The 22,925-nt window shown below is 42.8% G+C and overlaps 1 protein-coding gene across 1 annotated transcript; it reads right to left on the reverse strand.

Annotated features, from left to right (window-relative positions):
- Window positions 1-3,800: 3,800 nt before the first annotated feature.
- LOC130931611 (heparan sulfate glucosamine 3-O-sulfotransferase 6-like) lies at window positions 3,801-18,881 on the reverse strand. The gene is made up of 2 exons (XM_057860526.1): window positions 18,414-18,881; window positions 3,801-4,803 (listed from the first exon to the last, which is right to left on the reverse strand). Exons 1-2 carry the CDS (start codon window positions 18,851-18,853, stop codon window positions 4,185-4,187), a joined length of 1,059 nt encoding a protein of 352 aa, XP_057716509.1. The 5' UTR covers window positions 18,854-18,881; the 3' UTR covers window positions 3,801-4,184.
- Between the last annotated feature and the right edge of the window lie 4,044 nt (window positions 18,882-22,925).

Here is a 22,925-nt window from a genome sequence, read left to right on the forward strand (position 1 = left end):
AGAAACCCTCGCCGTGAGAACTTTTCATTTGCTCGGCAACCGAATCCTTGTCACCTTAGTCGTTTTGTAAACAAGCGTGCAAGGAAACCTTTCCAGGAAAAAAAAAATAGTCGAGGCAAAATCAAGCTTTTGTCATGCCTAAACGTTCCTTCATTTGGAATCTCATAGAGCCGAATGACTTTCTCGTCAATTACAGTCGGGAGTCCCCAAAAACCACAAAGAGAGAAAAATCTTCCCTCAATTTAAGAAGACACGGTGGAAAATGTGTCTTCATTTGTGGTTAGAGCAGTGCTTCTCAATTATTTTCTGTTACGCCACCCGCCCAAGGGAGGCGTAAACGCTCCGCACCCCCCCAACTCTGCCGGCCGCCACAGTAAATATACTATAGTATCATTTGTCTATAAAATTCTTATTAGTATAAGTACACCTTTGCATAACATTGTGTCCTTTTTAATATTAAAAAAGTAATATAGAACAACTTCATAATAAAGTGTAAAAAAAAAAAAAACATCCATACTGTAAAAATACACTCAAGATACATTTTTGACCGTTTGACACTGAAAAATCAAATTGAATAAAATCAATAAGAAATAAATTCAAATTGATTAGAAACATGAACTCACGAGGACAATATGTCAAACAATTAGACCGGAAAAAAAACAAAAATGATTAGAACAAAACCGACAGTGTCATTGGACAGAGGGATGGTTTTTATTTTTGCTCAGGCAGTATCAGCTCCTTTGCTATGGTGTGGGGTTATTTTGCACTGAGTAACTTGGTATGCCACTTTATCTGATGCTAACAGTGCTCGCTGGTTTATTGATGTAACACTGACAAAGCGGGACGATTGTTGGCAATATTGGGCACGTTTTTCACAGAAAAAAAAAAATTCTTGCTGTCTGTGCGAGCATTATTAGACAAAATAAACAGACTGGTCTTTTCTCGTCTCCTGCTTCGTCATATTTCCTCGTCTTAGCTTTTCATATCTCCGGTGCTCTTTTCTGTGCGCTCTTTTTGATTCAAAAATACTGGGTACATGCTGAAAATGGGAGCTCCACCGCATGCCACCCACTTAGTGGATGTGAAACAACACTTTATTCTAGTACAGTAAAAAAGTATGTTCTCCGAGGTCACATGCACCACCCGCAGCATCGCCCCACTATTTGAGAAGTACTAGGTTAGAGGCACTTTTTTTCCTCTTCCCATTCTCATCCTGCTTGTTTTTTTTCTTTTATGGACTTTGAAGAAATCAACTTGAGGGTTTCCTCTCTCCGTCTTCCCCAAAAGGAGGAGTTATGACACCAAATCCCACGTCTTAAACGGCCACAGAGGCCCAATTTTCCCTCATGCAGATGAAGAACGGGTGGCACCCATTTAAATTTTGGTCCGAGATAATCCTACTCCAATGAAAAGGAGACATTCTAAAAGATTGTTGTGCCATGAAAGATGTATTTTTAAAGTGGATTCAGACCTTAGTTAGACATGTTTGAAGAGACTCGCCGAAAACATTTTTGGTGCACTGCACTATGCCTACGCCCCCAAAACTTTCTTTTGGTTGTGTTGAATCCTGGGAAAGTCTATTTTAGTTTAGTTTTTATTGGTTTGATTTGTTTATGTCACAAGGGAATAAGTTCAAAATAAAAACAAAAAAGGAAGTATTTCAGCTCAAGATGTCACAATAGCGTACCGTCCGGATGCTGTTTTTAAACCGTGATGTCGCCATCGTATTGCAGAAGTGGGTTGTTATGGACACGCCCTCAATACAATCCATGTTGTTATTGCACGTTTTCTTCGGTAATTTTTCAAAAATGAACATGCCGAGTCAACACCGCTGCTATGGAACTTGTAGAAACGACTCCAGACATGACGACATATGAAGGATGTTTTCCTCATAGGTTTCTCGAAACCAAAAACTCAGAGGAAAAAATCCTATGAATGGATCAACTTGTGCAGATGTCCGAAAGACCAGTTTAACGCCAGCAAGGTGGAGCCATTCACATTTCATATGCAGTAAACATTTTGTCGGGGGCCATGGTCCTACAGAGGATGAAAAGGTAAGCCATTTTGATATTTTGACTTATTTTTTAGTGTGGCGTTTTGCCTCGCTGCTTCTGTCTCACAGTGAATGACCTGAAAAAAAAATCAAATGGTATCTGATTGCCACTGCTATTACCTTTTCTGTTGTGAAAAAAAACAACTTTACTAATGGGGAAGTGTAAATAAATTATAGAATTTAGATTTGTTATCGATGAAAAAATGAAAAGTGTTTGTTGGCTGTCACTGAGTAGCATTTACGATCGCTACACAAAAATAGCAATGTAAATCGCCCCCAAGAACGGTCAGAGACATGAGACAACCAGAGGATATAATATAGAAGAAAGACAGGGCATGTGGTGGTAAAGGATCGCTTGTTGAAACAGGAGAATGTCATTGTCAGTAGCGTAAGGCAATGCACACGATAAAAAAGCTACTTCTGGATCAGGTCGGCTTTTTTTCAGCGCTCGACACTCAAGCCATCTCTTGAACTGAACTGATTTGTATGTTCTTTACCAGTGAATTTGGCACATCATTTTCAGACAGAATTGGTAGGTTTAGCTCAGTAAACATCTCCTTCGTACACTATTTCCATGCATTTAGCATGAGGGACAAACGGGAGGTTGACCTGCCTAGCCATAATTGCTAATGTCATGAATATTTAGGAGCAAAAGTGACGTGTTGCTCGCGGTACACTATTCAATATTGTCAGATTTCGACAATGCATCAGTGGCAGCCCGTGAGTTAAGAAGCGCTTGTGTTGGTTGCATTCAAAGTTCAGGCCTCTTGAACTTTGCTTTGAAAACATCTGAAACCTTCATTATGCCATCAAATAGAATATCCAACTTTGATGATTAAATATGACTAAAAGGAAAAGCGGCATGGAAAATGAATGAATGAATGAATGAATAAAAGCGAGCGCTTGCGTCAGATTCCTCTGGCGCGCACGCACAGGCCATGTTGTTGTTTTTGCGTGTTTGCACACCAAAAAACACGTCTCACAACAACCAGAACACTACACCCTCGTTTCAATGCGCTCACTAGTAATAAGGGACCGCAATTGCATTTCTCACGTCATTCGCAGGCTTTAGTGACGACCACAAATAACACTGAAAATCATGTGGATTTCATGAAACGCGATTGAAGCTTTAACAGATGGCCTTTCCATTTCTTTCAAGGAAGCAGTGAAAGGCATTATCAGGAGGTCCGGCCCGGCCCGGCAGCCATCTCGACGGGGTCCCTCGTGAAATCGGGTCCCGTGAAAAAAAAACAAGGCGGACTCGTAAAACTGAGGGCCGATGTGACAGAAACGCCTAGTGCAATTAGAGTGTAGCGACGGAGGACGACGGCCAAAGTGTTTTGGTGCCAAGGTTTGGCAGCGGATCGCACGCACACATTCCAAAAAAGAATCACATTCACAGAAAATGGTTAGCATTTAAAGTAGCACATTAGTTTGCTCGCTCAGTTAGTAGCGCCGCCACCGAAAGATAATCATTCTGTTCATTAATCCGAGTTTTCGAGATTAAAGGCCTCAGGTTGGCTGGACGGTTTGCAGGCATCACAAAAAAGTTGGTAGCCTGTAACGTAAAACAGATTTCCTTCAAAAACAATAAACGTGGCGTACAATCTGGTCAGGTTGAAAAATGAAATAGTGGTTGGTTGTGACAGAGTAAGGCATTTTTCTTCACGCCTGAGTCTGCAATAAGTACATACAAATCTTTCAGTCGTTTGTAAATCAATAAATATTGTCTTTTTTATTTTCGTAAACAAAAACAAGTGGAAAAGAATGTTTTCCCTTTGGCTCATCCCTTCTATACAAATGAAGCCAACGCTTGTGAATAAAGTAAACCGCCGACGCCAGTCCTTTACACGACCAAAAAGAAGTCGCAGGTCAAAGCGGTCGTGACGACTACCGCGGTCAATGTTTTTTATCTGACCGATGGAGCAAGCGTCACCCCTGGTCCCTTTCATGAGACTAGCGTTGAGCTCTCCACCGAGACCCGCCCCATCCGCGACACTTGCCCAGAACCAGAAATCGACGAGACCGGATCAAGACTTTCGGGAGCCGAGACGGAGACGGCGTTCTTCCTTGAAAACAGACTCTCGAACCGAGAAGGGTCTCGAGCGAGCGACGCCACCTCGTCGGGCTTTCAGTCCCATCCGAAGTCTCGCCCGCTCATCTGATAGAAGCGTCGGTTGTAAGGTTTGTAGAAGTCTCGCAGTTTTTGCAGAACCTCTTGAGGAATGCGAGGGTGCGGTCTTCCCTTGGACTTGCCCAAACAGCGGGGTCTGCCGCTCCCCTCGGGTTTCTTCAAGCAGGGGAATCCTTTGGTCCGATTGAAGTAAAAGTGCTTTTCGGAAACCGCCCTCTTCAGGCCCAGGAAGTCCTGAACACGTCCCATCTCCCCGGCGGGATCGGACACTAATCGCTCCCCGCAGACAAAGAGAAATTGCGACAAGGGGAAGTAGCGGAGCCAGTTCTCCAGGTGCCGGGCGTAAAGGCCGATGCGGACGGCGCTCCACGACGTGTCGACCGGGCCCGTCGAGGCGTTCCTCAGCGCTAGACTCTGGAACGAGGGGAGGCCGGGGTCCTTGGAAAGAGTCTGCGCGTAGTCAGACACGGCCCGGGTGACGGGATCGCGGACCACCACGATCAGTTCGGTTCGCCGGTTCAGAGAGCGGACCCGACTCGGAGCCTCCTTCGTGACAAAGTAACTCGGGGTCTTCTCCACGGTGGTCTGACCGTCCAGGGTCCGAGGCATCAAGTTCCTGGAACGAAACCATTCGCCGTGATTCGGTGAATTTTGAAATCCTGACCGGTCTTCTGTAGAAATCTTATGCGTAGACCCGACAAACGTTGATTTTCTATACCGCTTATTCCGTTTAGGCTCGCGACAATTAGGGAGGGGGTCGAACGCCAAAAGCCAGGCGAGACTCTGGAGTGGCCGCCAGTCGATCATCATTTGGACTGGAGCCGCTGCCAGCCACAATAAAGTCAACTAATTTTGAGTCGTCGTATTTCAAGTCAATTTGCCCATATATTACACATGCTAGCGGCGAAGGATCACATTTCAGTGCCGTTGCGACCTGTAACTCCAGAGCTGCACGTAGCTTTTTCTTCCCTTCGCTCACCCATTGAATTTAAATGAGTTTGTCACAATTAAAATGGGAGCAATGGTCAATGAGTCGGGTCGGGAATAAATGTTGAATGAAGCTCCATCCCCAATAAAAGCACTTTATACAACACCATCTCATCAGATTTGGTCAAAAGACACATTTCTATCCAAATGTAGAAATATTTCTGGTTCATTTCAATTTGCACAACTTTACAGGTGGACTACATTCTAAACAACCAAAAATACTGAGAATGAATGTCACAAATTATAGACCTGACTTGTACGTAACTGCACTATACTGTACATCAGTGACCAAAAAAGTCCAACTGTTAGCTAGGAAAAAGTTCATTGCACTGATTCATATTAGCCAATTTTGATAAAACTCTTTTGTTGCCAGGCAGAGTTGAAATAGATCAATCTTTTACTCGTGAAAAGAATGCCACTTGTTGCTGGGCAGAGTTCGTAGGGCTCAATCAGAACTGCCCCTAGACCAATGAGTCAATGACTAATGTGTTTCGGCGTTGTGCCCGAAAGGCAGGGCTGTCAGCAGACTTGCGGGGGCCCCAGAACAAAAGACCATTATAGGAAGCCCCCCACCCCACTCCTGCCACCGGTTTGTCACGACAACATACGCAGTACTTTTAACGCTTTGCAAGCAATGGCAGTGTACATTTTCAAATTATTTTATTTGAGATGGACAGTTACATTTAAAAAGTGTAATGTGATATAAACAAAATGTAGGCCACAATACAATGCAACTGAGAGTACTATGCCTGCCTCCTAAGCAACAAAACAGTATAACTAAACATCCTGTGCCTGCCCCCCCCCACCACCACATCCCTGGGGTTATCAAGCTCCTCTGCTGTTCCACTGCTGCTCGTTTGTGCTGTTTCCATTAATGGAGTCATACTGTATTAGCCTTTGCTATAATACACAGAGGGTTGTAAACCCAAGATAAATTTGGCCGCCGGACCAGAGTCTGTTCAGCTTCGAGCACCTTCTCCCCACAGACTAACATATATCCCTGATCTCCCGTCACCTTCTCTCTCCTCGGCTCAACGCGGGCAGCACGTCTTGTCATGCCGCAGCTCAACAGGCTAGAAGGGGCCGGTGATGGACTCGAATCGGGCTTTGGTCACGGTGATCGCGCATGTAAAGGTTCAGTGTTAGCGGCTGTTGTTCACTTACCGACATCACCGTTCACAACCAACTCTATCCCTAATTCTCTAGCTATTTGTCCCCCTTTTAGAAATGTCATCTTTTTTTTCTCGTTCACCTCTATAATCTTCATCTCTTTTCTTTTTTTGTTTTTTCTGCGCGCCCGATTCATGAAGACTCGCCATGTTTAGAGTTTATAACAATGACAGATTTTTATTTCCCGCTTCAGGGTACGTACGTAGTGTAGCCTTGAGTGCATCAGATCGGGGTCGAACCGTTCTCTGCTAAGACAGAAGGTGTGGGGCGTTGTGCAAAAACAGGAAAAAATATACAGTATATTTGAAATATTTCATATGTTAAAGTTCTTAAGAATATGGCCAAAAACACAGACAAGACTGCAAAGCAGTTTCTGTTCTTGCACCGCTCTTTAAAATAAACTGCTGAGCCTAAGCCGTTGTTTGTTGTGTTTGATACAACAATATGTCTATATGCTGCCATAGCAGATTCATGGTGCATTGAGCCCCCGAATTATTTTTAATTTGTCCGTTTTACCCCAGAAACCCCTGTTTACAGACGTCGCGCAACCACTTTTGTTTCTACCTAGCCATGAAAAGAAGGTAAGTAATCGTATTTATTATTCGAAATGTCTGTCATTTTTAGCTTCGAATCATTAACTGGTGTCTAATATTTAGTTTAAAAAAAAAAAACACTTTAAAAAATGATTCACTCGTATAATTTATACTTTTAAACAAATTATGTCACAATGAAAAAAATGGCGTCTGTAAAAAAAGCCATGGATATCTACCTCATAACGATTGCTTAATTGTATATTTTATTTTGTTACTATCGCATTGTCCCCGTTATTTGAGATGATAAATAATCGATCCAAACAAAGAAAAATTGAGAAAAAAAAAAAAGTTTAAAAGGGTAAATATATGAAAAAGAACATCTCGACCACTCGTTGATGTCTGCGATTTCTGCATCGCGACCCTTGTTATATTACCATGTTTCACCCTTAAAATTCCCCCAAAATCCGGCTGTGGCCATTCACATCTGTGTCTTGACACTCAGTGATACATGGTACATGGAGTTTTTGGATCGAAAAGGGGTAAGTACGCGATCATATCTCGTTAAAATTGTGGCGTCTTTAATTCTGCTCTCGCGTGTTCTCACCTCCAGTTGGGGTTTTGCTGTTTAATTTTTTTTTTTTTTTTTAAGTGCCCTCCTGTTCAAAATTTTTATTCCCCCAGAAAAATCGAGATTTTAAGCTTTCCAATGATGTATCAAACATGCATATTGGACAATTTTGAAATTTGGTTAATTTGGAGGTCTCAGAGCGGAACTTCAAGTCACCTAAGTGTTTTCCGCCATATATCGAGTAGAACATCAGATTTAATCAGACAATCAAAAAGAAATATGTGAATGTAAAGTAAAATGAATGAAGGGTCATTCAGGGTTCCCCTATGATCCTGAGGCCCGGGACAACATACCCGGTTGCCGGATAGCCCTGTCGATGGGCTTGGAAAGGCGACGGCGGCAGCACATTCAGATCGCCACCTCAGCCCGGAATAAGTTGACGGCTGTCCACTCCCATGGAAACGTATGTGATAAAAACCTTTAAGGGAAAAGTGGTCGTCATAGTTACAATAACAACCTGCTCTTGTGCTCCGGTTAAACCAGTACTTCTCAAATAGTGGGGCGCGCCCCCCTGGGGGGGCGCAGAGCAATGCCAGGGGGGGCGCATGTGACCTCGGGGAACATGTTTTATGTGTTTTTTTTTTTTTTTTTTTTTGCCGTACTGGAATAAAGTGTACTTGCACATCCACTCAGTAGGTGGCAGTGGCGCTCTCATTTTCAGAGTGCGCGCAGTATTTTTGAACTAAGGAAGAGCACTCAGCACACACAGACAACAGATATGAAGAGCAGTGTGCCACCGCCGTTTTCGAAAGCCGTTTTCCGACCGGACTCACTCACGCAGCGACCCACTGTCTTGTCCGGTGTTCGGCCATTCCTTACTACGCGGCGAAACGTCCTACACAATGCTCAGGGCGCTTGCGCATGCATTCACACGCATGCGCACATCGGTTAGAGGCGGTGATTACTCACTATTTTTGTTTTTATTTAGTTATTTAGAACCTTTTCACAGCCTCAAAGATACTTTTTGCATGTATTACCCTCTCATACTTTTAACCATTGTGTTTTTTTGTGTTAGCTTTGAAGCAGTTGACCACATTAGTCACGTAGCGTGTTTAAACCGTCCTTATTTGATATAACTACATTTAAGTCTTTTCTGCAGGCATTTTTTTAGTACCTTATTCCTGTATGCATCTAAACAAAACAAGTTAAGAGCGCACGGTAGTACTTTAGGTGTCAAATTCGACTAATGTAGACGTTTCGCCGATGTAGCATATTTTGGCAGAACACCGGTTCTCACGTCGCCGCCCGAGAAGTGCCATTTTCGGCTTGGGATCGTCACGACGACTGCCCTCACCTACGGTTCTACCTCGGCCGTCGTGAATGCGCTTTTTTCGTGCCGTTTGCCTTTTAGCTTTGACTTTTAATACAGTGGGTGATGATGAAAGACCACTGTTTACTGTGTCTAAAAATAATTATAGCAGACAGCAAGAAGCCAAATCAATTAAGACGCCACTTAAAGACATTAGACCCCAATCTCATTGTTAAGCCGCTTGATTTTTTCAGTGAAAACGTGCCGAATATTGCCAACAATCGTCCTGCTTTGTCAGTGTTATATCAGTAAGCCAGTGAGCATTGTTAGCATGCTAATTGAAAAATAACTCCACATCATTGCAAAGGAGGTAAATACTGTGAGCAGCAAACATAAAAACTGTCCTGTCCAAGGACACTCCCCCCCCTTTAATCAGATTTGTTTTTTCGGTCAAATTTTTTGGCACATTGTCCTCATGAGTGAATGTTTCTAATCAATTTTAATTTGGTATTATTTACTGATTTTATTACATTTTATTTTTCTGTATCAAATGGTCAAAAATGTACCTTGAGTGTATTTTTTAGTTTGGATGTGATTTTTTTTTTTAATTCAGGCAAATTGATGCACATCAAGTCTTCTCTGTTACAAACAAAACAATAAAGTTATACTTTATTATAAGTTGATCTATGTTACTTTTTTCTTTATTAGAAAAAAAGGACACAATGTTAGGCAGATGCGTATTTATAATAGTAATTTTATAGACAAATGATACTATTTACAGTGGCGGCAGAGAGTTTGGGGGGGCGCGAAACATTTACGTCTTCCTTGGGGGGGCGTGACAGAAAATAATTGAGAAGCACTGGGTTAAACCAACCTTTGAGTTGATACATTTATTCATGTCACTGGACTTTCCCCCAAAGACTTCTGTTTCAAAGCGGTGTCTTTTCGAGCTTGCGGCAAACTTTGCCTGGGCGGGCCGCGTACACTTCATTAGAGCGCACCACTTCAAATAAGGAGAACATCAAGAGATAACCCAAACACGTCGCTGCACACGGAGGCGCTCTGATCAAAGCGGCGACTCTCTCGTGCGTTCCCCCTGCCGAGGCCGCCGATGAGTCAAAACCACAAAGACTCGTGAAGCACTTAACGGCAATTTCCAACAGATTTCCACTCTGGGTTTTTTTTCTGCGAGATGAAGATAGTATGCCCCCCCCCCCTCAAATTCCTAGGATATCTATTGCACGAACACATTTTTAACATCAATTTTCTTATTTTCCGAACTAGCGCGGCGTCATCGGACTTGTACAATAACTGTGTTGTGCTTACCTTTCATCAAGCTCTTATTTTCGGATATCCCCAAAACATTTCAACAGGGGTTTGTCGACTTTACGTCCACCTTTTAAACGACAATGAATATCAAAGTGGACTTTAAAATAAAGCAAAATACAGCAGGGCAAGACCGTAGCAAGATTGGCGTGACTAAAACCATCATTACTGTGACCGACTTACCACACGAGGGTAAAATAAAGTATTTTTGTGATGCCTAATATGGGATAAGATGCAAAAAATGTAGATGCCCCAGTAATTACACCTCCCGCACGCTGGGATTTGAAAGTCAACTGGCGATTCATGGACTACTGTAGGGTGGAGGGAGGCCAATGTGGAAATGTCAGATTGTACTGTACAAGTCAAAGCAAAAAGAGCAGTAAAAGTTTTGTAAGTAAAAGTGGTACATTAGCCACGCATTGATCTAAAGTTGACTTCAAGTCATTTGACTCCTAAACTATGTCACCATAAAAGACCATTCATTGATTATCATCCAAGTAGAGGAGCGGCAAATGGTCGCTGTATCTCTGGCTAATCAATATGTCTGTCTCGATATGACAGATTTTTCCCGGTACGCGCGTGTGTGTGTGTAAATGAAAATGCAGATGAGGAACAAGAGCAGGCAAGCCCTCGTGGAGATTTGTCCCTTGGGTCTTTGACGGCAAGTTGTTCTCCTTGCGATTATTTCCCAAATACCGTGGGCCTCGTCTCAACGTGTCTCATGACTATTGAAGGGAGAGGATAGCGTCATCGCACACACCATATAATTGTTTGCATTAATCTAACACATTCATCTAACTATTGTTTAAGCAGACTCCACTACATGCCCTTTGACACAGTAAAGTGAATCACCTAATCCGGGCTAATGAGGGGGAGATGAGAAAAAAATGGTACAGTTTCTCGTGGGCACTGTCTAACTGTTTGCATTACTCTAACACATGTAATATATTTAATCAGGAAATAGTATCATTTTTATATTTACGGTAGGACTGCACTACTAATATAAAATAAATAGCACACCATAGTTTAATGAGAAGAAATAGAAGAGATACACAATGCCGTCTTATCACAGAAGCCCAACACGTGCGTCACGAACAAGATTGACGCACCAACTCTTGCAATCAGCTCTCCCAGCAAACTCCAAGGACAAAGCGCTTTGTCCTAAAACAAGTACAAGCCAGCCCGGACAACAAAGTTGATAGCGGGCGTCCCATCCGCGCACGGACCTAAGCCGCCCAAAACCGGCCACAGAGGGGAAGACCCAAAAGCAACGCCCAGACACACCTTCGGACACACCTTTGACACGGCCCGCTTCAGCAAAGACTTTAAAAGACTGGACACTGAGATAACACAGATTTTTGCTGCTCGGAAACATGCGGCCTTGTTTTGGATCCAGTATTGTCCCTCCGTCGTCTGTTTTTGCCTTGTTTTTTACCAGTGTCGACGAATAAATTGCCAACCTGTTTTCTGTGAGTGTTCTTCAAACTTTTGAAACATGGAGTCAGTACAAAGGGTTAAAAATAAGAAGAGAACACGCGAGGGCAGCATCGGCAGAGCGGCACTTTGTCCGGCCGTCGCTGCTCCCATGCGCCTTGGCCGGGGGGGCCAATTTCAACACTATCAATAAAAAGACATTTTGCCAGCATGAATTTGCTTCCGTGTGCGCTACCTGGAGGCAAATTTATGCACCGTGATCCATATGTACTGTTGGCGGATTTGATGTCATCGCGCTCCCCCTTCTCAAACACCGTCACCGTGGCCGTCGAGCGCCCGAGCTTCCGAAGAGCAGTCGGAAAACGTCGGAAGGAAGGATAGGAAAACCTTGCTAAAGAGGAGGCGACTATCTCAACATAAAGTAAAGAACTCACAGTCATTTACGTTAAAACGATGAGTGCCAGTAAATTAGTGGCACCGCGACAGAAAACTTTTTTTACCACAGGAACTCCCGCAACAGAGAGGACGTCATGATTTTCCTCCACCCGGGGATACGGCGCCGACCGATACTCCCGGATGAAACGCAGACGTGGATGTGGCGTAGAAACAAAAGGCATTCTGCGCGGGCAAACAAAATTCTGAAATGCAATTACAATTTGATTTTCTTCAAAGAAAATATATATCGCAGAAAGTACAGCTGCCATTGTCAATGCGGCAAGGTGGTGAATTCCCATGAATGAGACTTTTCACCAGTGTTGTTAATCTTACTGAAAAAAAGTAATTAATTATAGTTACAAATTACTTCTCCCAAAAAGTAATTGCGTTAGTAACTCAATTACCTGAATGTAAGAGTAATTAGTTACTTGGCAAAGTAATTGGTGATAATTACTTTTTTTTTTTCCCCCTCAAAAAAAAACAAAAAAAACAAAAACAAAAAAAAAAAAAACATTGGCCACACTATGTGAAGTTTTTTGTGAAGGTTTTTGGTACAATTGGCCCGAGCCCAATTCTTTACCCTAATTTACCCTTTACCCTGAATCAACTGTAAAAAGTTGTTAAAATTGCTCCCATTATTGCATTTGTTCCCTTCTCTCTACTTTTGACATATGAAAGTTTTAAAACTGTTTCATCATTTAAAGATAGATTCAAGTCAAGATTTTGCCGATTTAGAAGTATTTTAGATAAAAAGTTACTTAGATTCGCTAGGAAGGTTCTCTACAACAGAGCCGTCCTAAAAAGTCTACTGCTTTAAGATGGCGGCTATCTACTAACGCATTTAGTGCCATGCAGTGTTGTTAATTTTACTTTAAAAAAGTAATTAATTACAGTTACAAATTACTTCTCCCAAAAAGTAATTGCGTTAGCAACTCAGTTACCTGAATGTAAGAGTAATTAGTTACTTGGCAAAGTAACTAGTGATATTTTTTTTTTTTCTCAAAAAAAAAAAAAAAAAAAAAAAAAAAAAAAAAAAACACACACACAGGTCACACAATGTGAAGCTTAAAGTGTTTGGGGGACAATTGGCCCTAGCCCAATTCTTTACCCTCCACTTAACTAGACACAAGGGTATTGCGATAACTAGCTAGTAACCTTTGCTATGTGTGGAAGTCATTTCAAGTTGTGAATCAATCGTTAAAGTTGTTAAAATTTCTCCCGTTATTGCATTAGTTCCCTTCTGTCTACTTTAAACATGTGTAAGTTTTAAAACTGTTTCATCATTTAAAGATAGATTTAAGTTAAGATTTTGCCGATTTAGGAGCATTTTAGATTTTAAAAAATTACTTAGGTTCGCTAGGAAGGATCTCTACATCAGGGCCTTCCTGAGAGGTCTACTGCTTTAAGATGGCGGCTGTTTACAAACGCATGTAGTCCTTAAAACATGTTGGCAGTGCAGCAGTGTCTGTCATTTGCATCTAGTTCTATAATATGATATCTACCGTGTCATGTGGGCGTAGTTTGTCGGCTATGGCTGCAGTCAGGTATTATTGGAGCCACCTAGCATCGCGGTTGCAGCGGCGTCTTCCCCACTCCTGCCCTGCTCTCGTCCCCGTGAGTCCATTTCTCTCAGACTTTTTTTTATTCAACCAACTTAGTAACGCATAGTAACGCACGCCTTTCCCGCCTCAGTAACGGTAACGGCGTTGCCAAGATGAGAAAAGTAATTAATTAGATTACTAATTACTGAAAAAAACAACGCCGTTAGTAACGCCGTTATTAACAACACTGCTTTTCACCAGGGGTAGCCAACTCTGGTCCTCGAGGGCCCCTATCCGGCTTCTTTTCCATGTCTCCTTCGTTTGAAACACCTGAATCAAATGATCAGCTCATCAGCTGGAGCCTGATAACGATCCTGATTATTTGAGTCAGGTGTGTTGGAGGAGGGAGACATGGAAAACAAGATGGATAGAGGCCCTCGAGAACCGGAGTCGGATACCCCTGCTTTTCACCCTCCTCCATAGGATGCCATGGATGTCGAGCCACATCACACGACAAGCCCGAACACACGCATTCTAAACATACTTGGTTTTTCTACTCCCTCGGTGAAAGAATAACAATGTGTCATCAACGTACAGGAGGTGAACATTTGCAGACTTCCGAGAGGATGTCGTCATATTTTACAATGACAGTTCGCCGCGGGATACCCGGACCGACGTTGACAGACGGCGATAGACATCTGATTCATTTTGAGCGTCAAAAAGTTTTTCAGGACAAAAAATGGATCTGTCTCCACGCTTTTGATGAAATACAACTACGTACGAGGTTAAAATGATATAGTCGTCAATCGCCTAAAATCAAATGGTGTTCTACAAGGAAGAACATCTGCGATTCAATCTTTTAAAGATGTACATTTTTTTTAAAATAATCTTTTACGTCAAACTAGGATTAGAAATCTCATGAAAACACTTCTTTATCTGTGGTGCTGTTGTGAAATGGCCACGTCGGCAAAACTGACTTCACAACCACGTTCTCGTCGCCGAGTCGGGGCTTTTCTTTACGCCGACGTCAACTCATTATGGTCACACGATCAGTATTGAAGATGACTGGTTTCTGAGAAGTCAATTTTTGGGGGATTTTATGGGTGAAACGTTGTAATATAACAAGGGTCGAGATGCAGAAATCGCAGACATCAAGGAGTGGTCGAGATTTTCATTTTCATACATTTACCCTTTTAAAGGTTTTTTTTTGTTCTTTTTTTTTGTTTGGATTGAATATTTGTCATCTAAAATTTTGGGGAGAATGCGACAGTAACAAAAAAAAAAAAAAAAAACAGTTAAGTGATAATTATGAGGTAGCTATCCGTGACTTATTTACAGACACTATTTTTTTCATTGTGACGTCATTTTTAAAAAAGTTTTAAATATGTAAGTGAATAATTTTTTTATGTCGTTTTTTTTTTTTTTTTTTTTTTTTCTTAAATAAATATTAGACATCAATTAATGTTTCTAAGCTATAAATGACTGACATTTAGAATAATAAATATGATTACTTACCTTCTTTTTATGGCTCGGTTAAAACAAAAGCGGTTGCACAAATGTCTGTAAATGGAGGTTTCCAGGGTAAAACGGACAAATTAAAAATAGTTCGGGGACATCATGCGCCATGAATTGAATCTGCTATGTATGTCAGCATATAGACATATTGTTCTGTCAAACACAACGGTTCTTTTGGCTTAAAATACAGCCGAGGGGTCCAAGAGCAGAAACTGTTTTTTCAGCCTTGTCTGTGTTTTCCGCCATATATACAGTATATTTTTTGATTTCTTTGTGACAAACTGTCAAAAGCTAACATCATGTGGGAATCAAGTTTTACATTTAAAAAAATGACAAGACTCGTAAATGATTCAAAACAATGATTTAAAATGCAAGCAAACATGTAAATTCATGAATATGTAGACGGTGAGCGGGCAATATGAAATGTTTCCGTAAAATATGTCCAATATTTTACAAACGATTTCATCTGAAAGAAATACTCATGCAACAAGCTGAAAAGGAACTACGTGTTACGGTCCGCGAACGCGGAAAACAAGATTGGACCAAAGAGCAGACAAGAAACAGAGGGAATAGTAAAAGGGGTTTTTAATACAACTAAAAAACACGCGATCGCGGAAAAAGGGAGAATAACAAAAGGAGTCCGTGACAAGAGGTCGACGGGGATCAAATAACACTAAACTAAGCGGTGGGCAGCGAGCCAACAAGATAACAAAAATAATCACACTCAATACCTGCACAAGGTAGAGGAATCACCGAACGAAAAAACAGCTGACGCATAAACTAGCAAATCCAACGAGCCTCGAAAGTACTGGTGTCAAATGGCGAACGGCAAGCAAATATCTCGGCAACGTTGGCTTGGATCGCCGGCGTTATATACAAATGTTGAGTTACTGGAATTAGCCGCAGGTGCGACGATGGGAACGCCCACACCGCCGGCTCTGTAATGGCAAACAAAATCTAACCAGCAGCAGAATGTGACACTACGAGCACTAAGCATGCCTTCAACCTGCTAACTCGGAACCGACGGGCAATTTTAAGTGTGCAATGAATTCATCTAATTCAGGGGTCAAAAACCCTGGTCCTCGAGTGCCACTATCCAGCTCATTTCCCACGTCTCCCTCCTTTGACACACCTGAATCAAATGATCAGCTCATCAACAAGCTCTGCAGTAGCCTGATAACGATCATGATTATTTGATCCAGGTGTGTTGACGGAGGGAGACATGGAAAACAAGCTGGATAGTGGCACTCGAGGACCAGGGTTGCTGACCCCTGATCTAATTGATAAGCTCCAAGACCAAAAATAACATCCAAAAATCAGGCTCCTAGGACCCTACAATATAGCCGACTAATTTATTACTGATATGTCCACGAATAACGGAGGAGTAGGAGTTTTAGTTAGTGTCCTCCCCAAGAAGAGCAACAACAACTAAGCAAGCCAGTCCCCGAAAAGTCACCGGATGTTAAAGTTAGAGCATGTAAAGTCAAGTTAAAGTATGTTAAAAAGTAAATGCTTTCTTTTGTATTGATGTGTTGTTGTGTTTTTGAATACAGTTGTCAAATGACGCGGAGCTTCAACAGAACAAAAGGTTCAAAGTTTCAGTGATGTTTGTCAAACACACCAGGCTGGAATAAATCAAGTGTGTGTGTGTTCCAGATGTGACACTGAGCTTGTTCCGCCTCAGTGACTTGAATCCCTGCATGTCCGATGACTTCCGGCGACTTCTCTTTGGGTCGCGGCGTGCAGATGACAGACGGCGAAGTCTCCCTCTCCGCCTGGATTTTTCAGATATCCCGGACAAGGAGCGAGTCATCTTTCGCTGACCTCATCGGGATCACGTTGCCTCTTTTGTGGCGTTCATCCCCTTTTTCTGTATCTCGCTTTTCGGTGCCCCGCACGTGGTCGAACAAAATCATATCGAAAATCCAAGTTTGGAAGTTTCTCAGACGCAGCGGCATTAGAAAATGTGACAATGAAAAGTCAAATCATGTGAAAAACGGGTTGCCAATGGTTTACAAAGTGCGGTGGTGAAAATGACGTGATACGTGAAGTCAACTAAAATGTTTCCACGTGTGATGAAACGACAGAAATTGCTGCTCGTTTCTCTATGCCAGGGGTTTTCAACCCAGTCCTCAAGGCACACTGTGGGTCCTGGTTTTTGTTCCAGCCGATCCAGCAGAGACAGTTGAACCAATGAGGCTTCTGCTAAAACAAGCCACACCTGACTGCAATCAACTGATTGCACTTGTAAAACACCAGATTGGGGAAAAAGTGTTGTCATCTTGTTTGGTAAGAATGAAATCCTGCACCCACAGTGTGCCTTAGTGGAATAGGTTGGGAACCCCTGCTCTATGCTATCATGACTGAAGTACTGCTCACATCATTCCTAAGATTTTCTCCAGAAGCAACATCTGAACATGATCACAGACTCGGAGGATTGTATTAAAAACAAAAACAAAAAAATCAGAAGCAAGATCAGTCCGTGATTACAGTTGGCAAACTGCAGTTGTTGACGGACAAACGGACGGACGGACGGACGGATGGACGGAAGGAAGGCCAGTTCTCATTAGTCAAAGTCAGATTGTAATTGCGTTCAGGCGTGAAGTGTGTCAGACAGGATGCGTACAAATGCTTTTGGATGACAGCTATAGATGACCCTGTCGATAATCATGAAGTGCTCCTGAGGGGAATTTGGGAGGAGGATATTAGAATATGATGATGGTGATGCATCTTGTATTGGCAGGAAATGTCAGCATCATCATACATACTATGAAGATTTTCAACTATACTTGAAATGTGACAAACTCATTTAAATTCCAGTCATGCGCTCTGAGCCACGTGCGGCTCCGGATCCACAGCTAACGAACGCGCGCCTTCGGTGACACCGTGCGTGCTCACAGGATCATTGACTGGCAGTCCCCCTTTACCACTGCCAATTTAGGATACATTCTTTAAACAATATTCCATCTGCCACTGTTCAAAGGGATTTTGATGACACAAATTAAATTTCACCTGAAACAATTAAGAAAATGCAGATCTATTTGGAGGTTTTGACCATTTTGTTGCTGAAACATTTCAGACAGTTGAATGGAAACTTTTTTTTTTTTTTGTTAACAAAACGGCATGTGCTTTTATCACTTCGATTAAATTGAATAAAGAGTTTGACAAATATATGCTTTCAAAGTTTGCGTGTGCCCAACTTAATGGTTTTGTATCACTTTAGTCAAATATTGGAGTATTTGATGCTTGAAAAGTCTACAATTTCAACAACAACAACAAAAGTCTAAACCACCCATTTGAGAAGCAAATTGCAACCCTAAACGTCATTTGGTCCCTTAATTGACCGTCCTCAGACTCATCAAGTGCTTATTTGGAGACGAAACGCAAATTGTTTGAAGTATATCATACCTGTACCACTCGAGTCCTTTGTCGTAGAACCTGTCGAAGAAGTGCGGTTCTGCTCCCACGGCTCTGACGTCCGGGTGGATCCGGAGGAACTCGAGCAAGGCGCGGGTCCCTCCCTTCTTCACGCCGATGATGATGGCCTGCGGGAAGCGTTTGCTACCGGAAGCGTCGGACGCCGGCGGACGGCTGTCCTCCAGAAGGCTGCGAGGTTGCACGGCCGCCGCCGCCGCCGCCGAGGCGCTTCCGTTCTCCGCTCCGGGAAGCCGCTCGGACTCGGACTCGGACGCCGACACCGGAGACACCGGGAGGATTCGGCGCTCATCGTCAAAAGTCCTCGGAGCCAGGCAGTAGAAGGCGTAGGTGAAGATCAGGAGCGTGCTGAGGAAGGACAGCGCTTTGGCCGAGCTGACCTTGCAGACTCTGCCCACCGCACCGCATCCCATGAGTGGACCTCCTGCATGCGCGGCATGGACATTCTATATGCGCTCTTCTCACATCGGGCGCGTAAACGTGCGCTTTTTGACTTGTTGCGTAAAGACGGGTGGGGCGGGGCGGCTGCCTTGCACACAAACAAACATCGACCTCCTCACCTCACCTCACCTCACCTCACCTCACCTCACCTCACTTTCTCCTCTTTTGGCGCAAGTCAACCGTCTTCAGCGGGCTGCTGTTTGAGACATGCAGTCTCCACCTTCCCTCATCTTAAACAGTGGTGGATGAAGTACTCGTTCAAGTAAAAGTACAGATACAGGGGCAAAAATGGCAAAAGGTGGGAGAGTCTGTCCTATGGACAGACTCTCCCACCTCAGCTGTAGATCTCTGCAGTTCATCCAGAGTGATCATGGGCCTCTTGGCTGCATCTCTGATCAGTTTTCTCCTTGTTTGAGAAGAAAGTTTGGAAGGACGGCCAGGTCTTGGTAGATTTGCAGTGGTCTGATGCTCCTTCTATTTCAATATGATGGCTTGCACAGTGCTCCTTGAGATGTTTAAAGCTTGGGAAATCCAAATCCGGCTTTAAACTTCTCCACAACAGTATCTCGGACCTGCCTGGTGTGTTCCTTGGTTTTCATAATGCTCTCTGCACTTTAAACAGAACCCTGAGACTATCACAGAGCAGGTGCATTTATACGGAGACTTGATTACACACAGGTGGATTCTATTTATCATCATCGGTCATTTAGGACAACATTGGATCATTCAGAGATCCTCACTGAACTTCTGGAGTGAGTTTGCTGCACTGAAAGTAAAGGGGCCGAATAATATTGCACGCCCCACTTTTCAGTTTTTTATTTGTTAAAAAAGTTGAAATTATCCAATAAATGTTGTTCCACTTCACGATTGTGTCCCACTTGTTGTTGATTCTTGACAAAAAAATGACATTTCATATCTTTATGTTTGAAGCCTGAAATGTGGCGAAAGGTTGCAAGGTTCAAGGGAGCCGAATACTTTTGCAAGGCACTGTATTTACAAGTCTTGATAAATAATCAGTCCGGAAGCTGAAGCTAGTACAGAATGCCGCTGCCAGAGTCCTTACAAATACAAGGAAACTGGACCACATTATGCCGGTTTTGAAGTGGTTACGCTGGCTTCCAGTGAGTCAAAGGATAGACTATAAAATACTACAAAACACTGGCCTTGGACCAAAATACATGATTGATTTGTTGGATCCCTATGAAGCATCTAGACCGGTCTGTTCCAAAAACAAGAACCAAGCAGGGGGAGGCAGCATTTAGTTATTATGCTCCTCATCTCTGGAACAAATGACCTGAAGGTCTGAAGTGTGCTATAACGGTTAACTCCTTTAAATCAGGGCTAAAAACACTTTTGTTGATCACAGCATATGCATCATTGTCTACATATTTTAAACTTCAAGCTATTTGCTTCTTATTCCTTTTCTGCTCAATTTGCCCAATTTCTGGTTTCAATTGAAAGCAATTTTTACGTATAACTTTGTTTCCTGTTTCGATTGCCTTTGTTTTAACGTTCTTTTGATTGAATGGGATTTGTACGTCCTTCAAGTGATGTAAAGCACTTTGAAATGCCTTGTGTTGAATTGTGCTATACAAATAAATTTGCCTTGCCTAAAAGTACTTGCTTTAAAATTGACTTCACAAGTAAAAGTATTTTCTCCTGATTTTTTTGTTGTTAGTCAATATCTTTTTTCACCTGCCTAATCTTGCTTGTACTCATCTTGCTCCCTCTATCTAGCGCGTCATAACGGTATACTTGCACGGAACGTATCGATTGCACGATACGAATGAGAGAAAAACAAACAAACAAATGTAACGTTTAACGCAGGCGACGATTTGAAAAGTATGGAGTAAAAAGTACAGATAGCCTACCTGCTGTAAAATATAGGGGAGTCAAAATAAAAAGTACCACTTTGTACTCAAGTCAAGTACAGATACACAAAATGTACTTCAGTACTGTACAAAGTACTTTTTCCTGACATTCCCACAACTGATCTTAAGCACACCCAGAAGTAAAAAAGGTATTTGCACGCTACTTCAGTATTAATCGACTCATGCGTTGAAACATTATCAAAAGGCATTCCATTCAAAAGAGTCCACGATTGCTGCATCATCAAAAATCAGTTTGGCGGGATTTGCCACAGCATCGTGAACACCGACGACGTATCAAAAGGGAGAAATTCCGGCAGGAGGAATAGGAGTCGGTGGAAACATTCAATCATTCATTTTCCATGCCGCTTTTCCTCACGAGGGTCGCGGAGGTGCTGGAGCCTATCCCAGCTAACTACGGGCAGAAGGCAACCCTGAACTGGTTGCCAGCCAATCGCAGGGCACAAGGAGACATACAACCATTCACGCACACACTCATACCTAAGGACAATTTGGAGTTTAGATGCATGTTTTTGGGATGTGGGAGGAAACCGGAGTTCCCGGAGGAAACCCACGCAGGCACGCGGAGAACATGCAAACTCCACACAGGGATAGAACCCTTGATCTCAGAACTGTGAGGCAGACACACTGCTAACCACTCAGCCACCGTGCCGCCTCGGTGGAAACAGCGTAGTCCATACCCCGTGACTTTATTGTCAAAATACCGCATTGAAAGTGTGTCGCTCGGTCGGACGGAAATTTAAACAGCCTTATTGTTGGCGTTCCTACTCAAGCCGTATTAATTCTAGTTCCCGTAACGACGACGGAATCGCAACAACTGAAACGCCACAGGAATGAAAGCGCACGCTCCCTTCTCACGGGTTACTTCCGACGACGGACTCTGGAAAAAGGTGGTACATTTCAACTGAAACCAAAAAAAAAAAAAAAAAGCCTGCTAGAAAATGGACAAAGTGAAGCATCAAAACAAGCTCACTTCTTTAAATAATAAAATAAATATAAAAGAAATAATACGATAATAATAAAATCTTTTTTAAATCAAAAAAAAAAAAAAAAAAAAGACAAGCCCCGGCCCCACACAAAAGGTCTCCGCGGACGTGGAAATATAGGATAATGATATGTTCGTTAATCCATTCCGGCATGCACAGCTCTGTCTCGGCCGGTGCCCGAAGGAGGCCGGCGCAGAGTGTTTTGCGCTCATCATGTCTTTTATTTGTCCCCCCGGTTGCGCTAACGTCTCTGTTTCGGGTTCTACTAACGACTCGGGGTCCGGTCATTTACACAAGCGGATAAATAAAAAACATTCTTCCATATCAACGATCTGGCCCGCAGGCGTTCCTTTCGACCCACCCCGGGCAGGCGCACTTGGTGCCACGCTTCTACATGTGTCAGCTATTAGAGGTGTGCATCGGTACCGCCCTCACGATTCGATTCGATTCAGAGGGTCACGATTCGATTCGGTTCAATTCGGCAATGCTTCGTGATGCATTAAAGCCTGGGATGCATTAAAATGGTAAACCATTTTTTTTTTTTGTGTGTGTGAATCATGAGGCAACACAAGCGGTCAGACATTAAACTACTTTTTATTGGCTCTTGTGTCACTCCTAGTTGAAGTCAAATGAAAATACTTTCAGATATATATATTAAGTAAGTAAGTATGCAGAAGATGAGAAAGGATGAGCAAAATACAGGGGTGGCTGAAATTTGGACAGGCGAGACGGCAGGGAGGAAGGACTTCACGGGTCACGACACCCATTAGACTAAACGTCTGTCGAGAGGTAAGAAAAAGCACGTGGAACGAATGACGTTTCGTTTGGAATTGTCTCCATCTCCCTCCCTCCGAAACACCCTGTGATAAGCCCAAGATAAAAGGTAGTTTTGATTTCCCTTTTCTCATCTAAGGAATCAGGCTGACCCAAAGCCCGTGTTCCTTGGGTCAACCATCACGTTTTAACGGCAATAGACGAGCGTTTGTACGAGCAGCGTACAGCCCTAAACGAATCCGACGTCTTATTGTCGTCAACGAGTTGAGAATATTGAAAAGTTATCTGGGGTTTTACTCTTGTGAGGTGACCAAACGCATCCACAGTAAGAGGTAGAGTCACAGTGGAATACAAGAACTTTCTTATTCTACGATTTGATTTTTCTTCAAGCATGT

The sequence above is a fragment of the Corythoichthys intestinalis genome, chromosome 16 (genome assembly GCF_030265065.1).
Source record: "Corythoichthys intestinalis isolate RoL2023-P3 chromosome 16, ASM3026506v1, whole genome shotgun sequence".
Lineage (NCBI taxonomy): Eukaryota > Metazoa > Chordata > Actinopteri > Syngnathiformes > Syngnathidae > Corythoichthys > Corythoichthys intestinalis.

Coding starts and splice junctions, on each gene's coding strand:
- LOC130931611 (XM_057860526.1), bottom strand. CDS start 18,853: ATGGGATGCGGTGCGGTGGGCAGAGTCTGCAAGGTCAGCTCGGCCAAA. Junction 4,804..18,413: donor AAAGGACTCGAGTGGTACAG/GTATGATATACT, acceptor GTTTCGTTCCAG/GAACTTGATGCCTCGGACCC.